The 12,098-nt window shown below is 44.2% G+C and overlaps 1 protein-coding gene across 1 annotated transcript in view; it reads right to left on the bottom strand.

The window, feature by feature from the left end:
- The window catches only part of ITGA9 (integrin subunit alpha 9), a 297,444-nt gene extending 285,784 nt beyond the window's left edge, over positions 1-11,660 (bottom strand). Inside the window, exon 1 of the mRNA XM_060247617.1 lies at positions 11,469-11,660. Coding sequence (XP_060103600.1) covers positions 11,469-11,647 — 179 coding nt within the window. The 5' untranslated portion in view covers positions 11,648-11,660. The remainder of the gene's footprint in view (positions 1-11,468) is intronic.
- Between the last annotated feature and the right edge of the window lie 438 nt (positions 11,661-12,098).

The following is a 12,098-nucleotide window of genomic DNA, read 5'->3' as shown; positions in this document are numbered from 1 at the left end:
TTCCACACCATTCTCTACATGTCAGCCCTTCAAGTACTTGAAGATGGTGATCATATCACCTCTCAGCCACCTCCACTCCAGAAAAGCATATACCAGTTTCTTGCCTCCTCCTATTACAGCCAAAGGTGTTTTAGAAGGTCACCTTTACCCATTTAGAAAATGCAGAAGTAGGAAATGTTCCCACTCCCAATGTTACAACAGCTAGAAATTATTTCTATTAGGCACAATGTGAGATGTTTTCTAGCTGTCATCTGCTGTCAAGATGATGGTTCATTGGAGAAGTTTCCCCCAAAAAAGTGCAAACAAGCAGAGCATAAGAACTGGTGTCCAATTATTGAGAGACAAGTACACGCAGTGTCCCATTAGCCACTAAGTTCAGACTGACAGGCCTGTGTGAAGCACTGGTTCATAAATTTGAAGCTTGGACTCAATCCCAACAAGCAGTAGAATCTATTAGGGTCAATTCACTATGCTAGCTTATTCTTCTGTGGCTATATTCATGGGACGCTAATGACTACTGCCCTCATTTTCTTGGGGATGGCGATGATTTTAAACAAAACAAAACAAAAACCACCACGCCAGATTTCAAGTCTTAGCAGAAATTCTTGTAGTAAAACTCGACCTGCGGTGCTGAAACCACAAGGAAGATTTTTACTGCCACAATTATTCTAACAGAAAAACCAACAACCTGGGATCACAATACATATTACAGGCGATACAAAAACAAACACTGTGATATACTGGCTAACAATGTTCAGTAAAACTTTTTAAAGAGTCATATAAATATTTTGCGCACATTATAAAGAAGTACAGCTTTACAATATTACACGAAAGAAATGGACCTTTCTTGCAATATTTTAAAGCTGTACTTCTTTATAATGTGTGCGAAAGATTTATATGACAATTATTCTAACAGCACACAATAGAAAACAGGGCTAGACTGTTACATCAACATTATCCATTCCACTCTTTTTATTGTACCATTGTCTCCTTCCAGTTACCAGCAAATCTATAGCTGAGAAGTATTCTGCTTCCCAGCAGATCACAGGGACCAAAGGTTCAACATTTTCCCCAGAGACAATCAGTAAAATGGTAACTTTGAGCACATATGCTTAAAGATGGGGAGTATACCCTAAAACCAATTATCTTGTCCCATGCTGGAAATCTGCTGTGACAGTGTGCATGGTGGTAACAGCTTCAAACTGGGATTCAATCCTGACTGAGTTATAAAAGTTCACTATATATTGGCCACTGTGTGACACAGAGTGTTGGACTGGATGGGCCATTGGCCTGATCCAACATGGCTTCTCTTATGTTCTTATGTTCACTGGGAAACTGTGGATCACTCACTCTCTTTTAGCCTAACCTACCTCACAGGATTGTTGTAGAAGAAAAGCACATGCACTAGACAAGGGATGGCCAAACTGCAGCATGGGCTCACACATAATGTGTGGCTCTCAAAGCTCCCACACCCTGTCAGCCAGCTTGGAGAAGGCATTTGTCTCTTTAAATCAATTCTCCAAGCCAAGCCAGCCAGCAGTTTGGAAAATTAAAGTTAAAGTTGCTTTCTTTCTACCTCTCCCTCCCTACCTTCTACCTCCCCATCTATCTGCCTTCCTTCCTTCCCTCCCTCAAACATCTGATGTTCATGTCTTTGCAGTTCTCAAATATCTGAGGTTTATTCTATGTGGCTCTTATGTTAAGAAAGTTTAGCCACCCCTGTTGAGCTCTATGGAAGAAAGGCAAAACAAAACTGAAATGGCCAGTTCCTTCCATAATGTATTACCAACTGCAAGCAAGGTGCTGTAGCTCCCTTCCTGTCAAGGAACACTTCTCATATATGTCTCTGCCAGGTGAAAACGAGCAGCCACCACAAACAAGGAAAGCAACACATGCCTACTGGGAGTGCCATTTTAAATTAATTATTCAGCCTCGTCCTTACAAGGACCAACATCAAGGCTACTTTTCTGCAAGGCTACTTTACTGAATGCCCCCTTAGGATTAGTAACATTAAAAATAAAAATGTCCTCTTTCCTACTGGGGCTCAGAGATAACAAGACGACAAGGGGGAACAGGCCATAAAACATAATCCCGCACAGCTAATGGTAGTGTTAGCCAGTTCCCTGAGCTCAGAAATGCTTCTTCTGTGCTTCTGATCCTAGCAAGCCAAGTGCAAAAGGCACTTCTTCTGCTCCAACTGCTCCATGTCAGCCACACAACTAGCAAAGACTACCAGAGGGGCAGCTCAGCACTGATGCATTCCCATAGGTCCCCGATTCCAGTTGAAGCAAGGGTCAAATCACTCCTAAGCAATGTTCCCTCTAAGCTGCAGAGTCCTATGAGCAAAAATTCTACTTTGTGAGCTACTGCTATTAAAGTTGTAAGCTACTTGCATTAAAGTTGTGAGCTACTGCATAAATTATTGTCATCTGGGGTCATCCTTGCTGAGCTAAGACAAAAATATGTGAGCTAGAGGCTAAAATCCCTGAGCTAGCTCACGCTAACTCAGCTTAGAGGAAACACTGCTCCTAAGCCATTTGCAAACCCCATGTGGAAAGGGAAACAAAGGGGCCTAGATGGTCTTAATCAAATTACCAAAAGGCTTTCAAAGGGTGAGAAAGGGGGAAATTCAGAACACATCAGGTGGGTGGGATGGTACACATTTTCTTCAAGATTTGCCGACATTGGTACCATTTTCCTTATCTCAGTCTCTGCAGCAGCCACTCCTTCCTCCCACTAGAGAGCTTTTAAAGCACTTGTGATAGTTTTATAACATTATAACAATCTATTGCAACCATGTAGAAGAAGAAGAAGATGAAGAAGATATTGGATTTATATCCCGCCCTCCACTCCGAAGAGTCTCAGAGCGGCTCACAATCTCCTTTACCTTCCTCCCCCACAACAGACACCCTGTGAGGTGGGTGGGGCTGGAGAGGGCTCTCACAGCAGCTGCCCTTTCAAGGACAACCTCTGCCAGAGCTATGGCTGACCCAAGGCCATTCCAGCAGGTGCAAGTGGAGGAGTGGGGAATCAAACCCGGTTCTCCCAGATAAGAGTCCGCACACTTAACCACTACACCAAACTGTACTTATTCCAGGTTTGATTTTTTTAAAGTTTCTAGAATTTGGGGTTCTGGAGTTATAAAGGACAAGGTACAGGCTGCATATTTCTCTTTATAATTCAGCAACCAAAAGGAATAAAGGCTTACTTTTTAACAAAAATGAAAGTGGGGAACTAATACATTGCTGCAAAATATTGTTATAATGCTACAGCACTGTAGCATGATAACTATGATAGATTTCTTTAAAGCCTGAGGGAGAAACCATCTGGTGGCAGGGGGAATGACAGCCAAAGAGGGATGAGGCAAAGAAATTGAGGGGAAAACTTCTGCTCCATCCCCACTACAAATTCCTTTGCATTCATAATAGCTATGAAAGAAACACGGAGGATCATCTCCATACAGAAGCAGCCTTTAATAAGATTTTCCAGGGGATGGTGGTACCTTTAGTATCTCTGAGATACCTTTTTGTTGTGCAAAGGAGCACCAGTTTAAGAATATGGAAGCTGCTATCTGGACAAAACCAATCCAAATATGAATAAGATGCCAGTGGAGATGCAACAATAGCACTGTGAACATTATAGAGTTATAGCCAAGTGGGCAGCCATGTTGGTCTGAGGCAATAGAACAAAGTAGGAGTTTGGTAGCATCTTTAAGACCAATAAAGTTTTATTCAGAATGTAAGCTTTCATATGCATGCATACTTCATCAGACAATGGAATGGGGTACCCCATTCCATTGTCTGATGAAGTATGCATGCATATGAAAGCTTACATTCTGAATAAAACTTTGTTGGTCTTAAATGTGCTACTGGACTCCTACTTTGTATTAAGAGTTCTGGCACTTAGCTTTGCACAGTTGTAGGATATTCCTCTACAACAAAGCTCTGGGCAGTGTATATGGTTCTTTGAGCATTCCTCATCCACAGTATTTCTGTAAGGTAAGGGGAATGAGAGAGGGAGAGAGAGAAAAAGAGAGAGAGAGAGACCTTCATCGCTAAACAGGGAGATGAATCCTGAATCTCTCAAGTCCAACTACTACACTGGTTTATTGTAAGCTGCACCTGCATAAAGTGGCATCAAATCCAACACATGCACATTTTCTTTTCCTGTTGCAGAAGATCCAGGAATTGTTCCTGACCCTGAGCAATTAATAGGAAAACAATCCATTTGTAAGCACTTGCGGCCTGTCTCCAAAGTGATGCTAAAGAGCCAGACATTCTAAACATGGAAGAACCTGTTTGATTTGCTGTATTCTATGGCACTTCCGAACAGCAAACCAGACCATTTTCACCATGGGCAGAAAGCATGCTGGTCTTTACTCTGACTTTCCAACTCAAGCTGGTTCTTCTGAACTATCCTCTTCCTTTCTCAAAAATAAAAAAAGATTCTGCAGTGGGTTAAAATTGTCCCACTCTGTTTGACTCAGGGAAAGCAAACAGTTGAACTCTAATAAATGATTACAAGACATTGTTACAATAAGGACCACCACTTAAGCTTTTGAAAAAGAGAGGAAGGAAAGAGAGCTATTGCTAAATATTATTTGGTAATTTGCAGTTTCCAGGAATAGTCAAAACTTGTCCCACCACATCATATCCATCCAAGATGGAGCAAAATTACTTTAATTCCATAGTATGTTTTCTAAGTATAAACCAAGTGACCTCAGTTACACTGGAGACTTAACAGCTAATGCCAACTTGCAGTTCCATTTCCAAGCCACAGCTAGAGAGGCAACATTTCTGCTACAACAAATAATTATTAAGACAAGATTTAATTGGCAACTCTGTGGCTGCAAAGAGAGGACGTTTTTGCTTAGGGATAGACTATGAGTACGCAAGGCATTGCCAAATTGGTTAGACAGCACAGTCTGATAGGCCAAAGTTAATTACACAGACACACACACACAAGTGCACAATGTGCCTCTTTAATGGCTGAATTTAAAACCCGATTAACAAGTGGCTTCAGCCTCTAGGACAGACAATGGTCGCTTATTGTGATGAACCAAAATGCTGCATTGGCTGACCCTAAAAGACTTAGATCAATGAGCATGAAGCACAGAGATGTAATTGAGGAAAGACTCCCAGAGTCCCAGAAACAGGCAAAGAGATAAAGATATACCTATACATCACAAATTTGTCCCAGCTCTGTATGTGTTGGGGGGGGGGGGCAGATTTAAATCCATTTAGCAGCATCACTATAACTATATCTCACACAAGAGGAAGGAAAAGATACTATCTCATTACCTAGTTTTCAATAGAACCTTCATAAAATATTGCCATGAAGAATGTAGTTTCTACAATTTTGTCAGTGTTTTGTTTTGTTTAAGAAAGCAATATCAAACAGATTCAGACTTTCGAGCTCTAGCTAAAATCAAGCCTGGACTTTTACTAACTGCAATTTGGTCAAGAGCCAGTAACCACCTTGCCTATTCTTACTTTAAATACCTTTTCCCTGTCTTTCATGAATATTCAAGGTGGTTCATAAACTAAAATACACATGCAAACAAAAAAAACCTGCAAATAAATTAAGCAAAATAGACGCAGAATTTTTAAAACACTAGAGAAGCTGTAAAGGTTCATCCACAGCCAAAAGCCCAAGAAAATAAACCAGTTTTAACTAATCATCAAAACACTGGTGCTATTCTTCTCTCTCCAGAAGGAATTCCATCAATGGGGCACCACTCCCAACAAGGCCCTGTCTCTGGGAACCCCCTACCTGACTTCTGACAGTACCCAGAGTGAAACCTCAGAGAATGATATCAGAAAATTATCAGCCAAGTTCAAAGAGGGGTAACTTATCTGAAACAGTGTGTTATTTAGAGAAGGTTTTGTGACACATTTCCAAACACATTCTCCGAACCTCTGCCTCTCACTTTCCATCCATCTCAGTCACCATCACTGAGAGATTTTCCCATGAAGTGAGGCAGCCAGAATTTGGCCTGGTTCTCACTGAAATGGTACACCTGCATCAAGACCATAAGTGTAACTGTAGTTTTCTCCAGCAGCCCTTCATGATTGTTGCAAATCAGGAAAAATGGTGAAGGGTAGAAGGCTAAAGCCCACATGTGCCACAGTCATGATCCAAATCACACACCATGCACCCAGGAATTTAAGAGAACCCATTACTCATGTATGCTTATTACACATGACAAAGCATGGTGATCAATCTGTGTTCTCCATAATCGGTGAATCAGAACTCATGGTGCAGTGGGCAGTTCACCTGACTGAATGATCCTTCATAGACTCATAGAGTTGGAAGTGACCTCCAAGATCATCTAGTCCAATCCCCTGCACAATGCAGGAAATTCACAAATACCTCCTCACCACACACATCCCTTTCTCCATGCCCACAAGTGACCCCTTCTCCATGCCCACAAGATAGCAAAAACCTCCAGGGTCCTTGGCCAAACTGGCCAGGAGAAAAATTGCTGTCTGACCCCAAAGTGTCAATCAGCATTTCTCTGGGCAGATAACAAAGAGCTACAAGAACTAAGCACTGATGCAACCCTCCCTGCCCTCCTTCTCGTGATCTGCCTAATTCACAAAATCAGCATTGCTTTCAGATGGCTAGATGGCCATCTGACAGCAGCAATGCTATGACATGTGTTGGGCTGGAACAATGACAGATGCAGCTTTTTCATATAAAAAATTATCTGAGCATACAGAACTACATGTTGGAAAGAAATATTCTAGGTTCAACTTCATTCCCTCAGGTCAATTTACTATGTATAGGAAGGTTGTTTTGAGACAGAGTACTCCACCATGTGAGCCACAGCCTAAACTGGTACGATCAAATTTACCATCTCAATGAGAGCTTGACCTACTGCTAAACCTTCAGCAATGCTGCATGAGAACTAACCCATCCCTGATATCTTTGCATGGTAGCCACTAGCCAGTGTGGTGCAGCAGTTAAAGAATAGGACCTGGGACAGCAGCAGTGCCATCCTAAGCAGGGCTATAGTCTTCTAAGTTCACTGAAGTCAATGGGATTCAAATCCTTACTCTGTTACAAAGGCTTATTTGCATCTGTCATTGTCCCAGCCTGACACATATCATTGTATTTTGCTGGAAAGATCAAACAAGACAGGCGACCAAAGTACAGCACTCTGAGTTCCTTGAGAAAAGATAAGAAGAATATGATATTGGATTTATATCCTGCCCTCCACTCCAAATCTCAGAGTCTCGGAGTGGTTCACAATCCTCTTTATCTTCCTTCCCCACAACAGACACCCTGTGAGATAGGTGAGGCTGAGAGAGCTCTCCCAGAAGCTGCCCTTTCAAGGACAACTCCTGTAAGAGATAAGGCTGACCCAAGGCATTCCAGCAGCTGCAAGTGGAAGAGTGGGGAATCAACCCCGGTTCTCCCAGATAAGAGTCCGCACACCTAACCACTACACCAAACTGGCTCTCAGATGGCAGGTGGCATCACTTTGTCCTACTGAAAATTCCTGAAATTCAGCACACATCTGCCAAGACTGAAGATGGATCCTCCAAAATAGTATAATTAGATCATTTTGAGATCCAGCTTAAATCCATGTTAAATCTTGGTCTGCTCCACAGATATACTACTTGTTCATCACCTGTTAGCTATTATGTCAAGGGAAACTCACATGTGGCTTTGTGTATTAACACTACAAAAGACCCTTGGGCTGATGGGAAGGAAACAAAGCATTTAAAAAAATTGTACCTCTTAATTTCTCATGCAGTTGTTTGTAGCTTCATCATGCAGCTTCTTGAGCAGAGGACTTTCCAGGCCATTCAAACCCCAAAAGAGCTTTGCAGCGGAGAACTATAATTATCTTTGAAGAGAGGCTACAGCTCAGTGGTAGAGCATCTGCCTCGTGTGCAGAAGGTCCTAGGTTCAATCCCCAGTATCTCCCTCCAGTTTAAAAAAGGATCAGGTGATGTGAAATACTTCAGCTGCCTGAGATCCCAGAGAGACTCTGTCAATCCTACTATATGAAGTTTCAGTGCAGTGGCACCTTTAAGACTAACAAAAGTTTTATGCAAGGTATTGAATACTTTTGTTGGTCTTAAAGGTGCCACTGGACTCAAACTTTGTTCTGCTGAGTCCTAATATAGAATACCGACCTTGACAGAGCAACAGTCTGATACAGGATACAGCAGTTTCACATGTGACAAACTATGGTACACAATTCAGCTGTCAATATGAACACATGAAGCTGCCTTATACTGAATCAGACCCTTGGTCCATCAAAGTCAGTGTTGTCTACTCAGACAGGCAGAAGCTCTCCAGGGTCTCAAGCTTAGGATTTCACACCTACTGGACACTTTTTAGTTGGAGATGCCGGGGATTGAACCTGGGACCTTCTGCTTACCAAGCAGATGCTCTACCACTGAGCCACCGTCCCTCCCCAATCACAATCACCAAATCATATATGTGTATCATCAATATGTTTGATCTATCATGTCCAGTCTGCACAGCCATATTTTAGTGGATGGAAGAATCAGGACATTTACAGTTGCACTATAGGCAGAAACCAGCAGGTACACGTAAAATAATTACACCTCCATTCTGATCATCTGCTGATCTTTGCCCATGGAGCTCAGCTGTCACCATATCACAAAGGCAATAGCTCTGCCTCCAACAGATGGACAGCCAGATTCCTATTCAACTGCCACCACAAGCCCAATAGTGCAAATTTCTCTTCCATGTAGGACTTGAAGATACAGGAACTCTACAGCCCTAAGCATTGAACTGCAACTGAAGAAGCACTCATCTGATTTAGACAGGTGGGATGCAAAATGTTTCACCGCTAAAGTAGGCACAGACAAGGTGATACGTGAAGAATCCCATGTCACCTTCGGTGATGGTAAGCTGTAACACCTAAATGGAGCCTCAGTGCTCAGAGACAGTATACCACAAACTAGCAGGTGCCAGAGGCAAAGATGAGGGAAAAGCCAACAGCAAGCAGTGCTTGTAAGATTCTCCCAGGCTAAAGAACAGTGGATTTAATGAGTGAAGGCATTCCTTCAGTTCTTAGCTAACACTGAACCACACCAAAAGTGTAGTCCATTCCAGACATGCTGTTGTCCCTGCCTGTGTTTAAGGAAGGCAATGAAATCAACAAATACTGTGATGTACTGGCTAACAATGTTTAAAAAAACCATTTAAAAAGCTTTTTAATATCTTTTTATACTTCACTAGAAATATCCATTAATGTAACAATATTATCACAGAGGTCCATTCTCACATTCCAATATTACAAGAAAGGTCCAATGAGCACCCGGATGTAGGCTCATTTCGTCAATGGACTTCCTCAGGAGTATTTCTTCCGGGGTCACCAGCTCTTGTAACAACCCAGTGTTAATGCTCTTCTGCAACATCTTCTATCTTAAGGTTTCTCTTCCACTCAATGACACTTAAATGCATATATTTATATTAGGAGCTTGAGCCAGTCCAAACTTATTCATTTAACCAGATGCACAAGCCTTCTGGAGTTTGCTGGGCAATAGCTCTCTGCAATATTGTTATTAGAAGCAAGCTGTTCTTTTAGATAGCCAATTGCTCTTATACTCTCTATAATTATTATTTATTCATTCACTCATACTTAATTTCGAGCAAGCCATTCTTTTGACAGCAAATTAGCTCAAAGCCACTTAAGTTTATAATTTTAAGCAGGCCAGCCCTGTGCCTCTTCTATAACTGAATGCAAAGACCTCTTAGAGTCCACTAGCAATTGTGTTTAAGGAAGACAGGTGGAATATGAGCATATGCCAAACCCTGTGTGTATGTGCGTGTGTGTGCATGCAGGTATGCATTATGCTGGCTTCACACGTGCCCCACATTCAAACTAAAGAGTATCACACATTGGAAGGAAAATCCTCCTTCAGTAGACATATATTTTGAAAAACCATCAAGGAAGGAGACTCCACTGCCATTCCGAGCAATCTTCCCCAGAGGCCCAGTGTTGACCTTACAACAATGAAAGACTTCCTGACAGATTCTGTCATTCTTCTCGGTGCACAGCATAAACCAGGAGTCCGTTCCCATGGAACCCTGCCAGTTAATTTTTCTGCCTATGTCCAAAAATCCACCCCACCAAGTTCCCTCATGCTGCATGGTCCCCTAATGACGCAAGTGCCCCTCAAGACTCTCACAGCACCATGGACCAATCCAGTGCTATAGGTTTGGCAATCAGTGTAGGGTTGCCAGGTCATCTTTGGCCACAGGTGGGGGGGAAGGGTTGCCAGAGTCAGATTGGGAAACTCCTGGAGATTTGGGGATGGATCCTGGAGAGGACAGGGACCTCAGTGGGGTACAATGTGACAGAGTCCACCTTCCAAAGCATCCATTTTCTCCAGGGGAACTGGTCTCTGTAGTCTGGAAATGACTTCTAATTCCAGGAGGTTCCCAGATCCCACCTGAAAGCTGGCAGTCCTAACTGGCCTGTGGAGTGAGAAAAGGGGGTCTTCCCTTTTCACCGTATCAAGAGTAATGAGAAACATTTATCCTGCTTTGTGAGACCTCTCTCCCCAGTTTAAACCCCCCACACTGTGGCAGAATCATTGGGGGGGGGGTTGTTTTTGTTTTTTTTAAAGGAATCAATTTCTCTCCTACCTCAGCTAAAGAGCACTCCGGGGTCATGAGGCAGACTACCTGTGGGGACTTTAAACACTCTCTCCTGCTGTCATGACAGACATGTGTAAAACCCCACTCATTTTAAAAGCACTCTCATTCAGACTGGCAGCAGAGATCACTTCAGAAACCTGAACTGAAATCTGAGCCCACTGAGAGTACCAGGCCCAGGCCCCACCACTTAGCGGTTTCCTCTGAGTATGTGCAGAGCGTCTCTGTCATATCTGAGCTTAGACCGCACAGAACTGTAAAATGGAGGGAGGGCAGAGATTATCAATCAGAAAATTGCAATTCAAAGAGGCTCAAGTCTCGGTACCTTTTTTTTTTTTAAGTGCTCTTCTTGAAGACAGAACTTCAAGTTGGCCTAATTGACAGGGTGAGCTTAAGGAGCCCTTAGCTCAACATTTAAGGCAGAAGAGGAGGCAGCAAGAGAGGCAACAGGCAGACCCCGCTTGCTTTGCCCGGCCGAAAAAGAGAAAAAGAAATTTGATTTATATCCCGCGCTATACTCTGAATCTCAGAGTGGTCACAATCTCCTTTAGCTCCTCCCTCCCCCTCCCCCCGAAACCCTGTGAAGTAGGTGGGGCTGAGAGAGTTCTCACAGCAGCTGCCCTTTCAAGTACAACTTCTGCAAGAGCTATGGCTGACCCAAGGACATTCCAAGTCAGGTCCCCCGCCCCAAGGCAGCTGCATGTGGAGGAGTGGGGAATCAAACCCGGTTCTCCCAGATCAGAGTCCGCACACTTAACCACTACACCAAACCGGCTCTCACAGAGGTGGCAAAGCAGCGCCCCCCGCCAAGCCCGACTCACCACCGCGTATTGTCGTAGTAGTGCTCCAGCACGGAATAGCCGAAGAAGGAGTGATTGGGCCCCTGGTAAATCACCGGCTGCTCCAGGTCGATGTTGTAGGAGTAAACCAGAGCGACGGAAATGGTGGCCACCAGCACTTTGAAACCCCCCCGCTTGCCCTGCCAGGGGGACCCGGCCATTCTCCGAGGGAAGGAAGCGAAGCGCCTCTCTCTCTGGGCACGCCGCCGGCTCCGGCCAGGGAAACCTCCAGCGCCCGCTTTTGCGCGCTCGCCGCTGCAAAGGGAGACTACTGGGACTCAAGAGGCTCGGAACAAAGCGGCCCCCGCCAGAGGCTGCCGGCAGTCCCCGCTGGAGCAGCCGCGCAGCGAGCGAGCCGGAGCTTGCGAGACTTTCGGCGTCTTCTGACTCGCTCCGCCAGCCAGCCAGGGACTTTTGAGTTCCGCTGCACGCCAGCCCCCCCCCGGCCGCAAGACCTCCTTGCGCGGGACACCCGCCGGCTCCCCAATGCCGAAGCCGCAGCGCCCTCTAGCGCCACGCACTCGCCTCGCCTCTGCGCGCGGATTTCATTCATGGAAGGTGATTTTTTAACAAACCAACCCCGCCCCCCCTGTTGGTCTGCTCCAGGGATGG

Source organism: Heteronotia binoei, chromosome 10, assembly GCF_032191835.1.
Source record: "Heteronotia binoei isolate CCM8104 ecotype False Entrance Well chromosome 10, APGP_CSIRO_Hbin_v1, whole genome shotgun sequence".
NCBI classification, from domain to species: Eukaryota; Metazoa; Chordata; class Lepidosauria; order Squamata; family Gekkonidae; genus Heteronotia; species Heteronotia binoei.
This window is presented reverse-complemented; position numbering and strand designations above follow the sequence as displayed.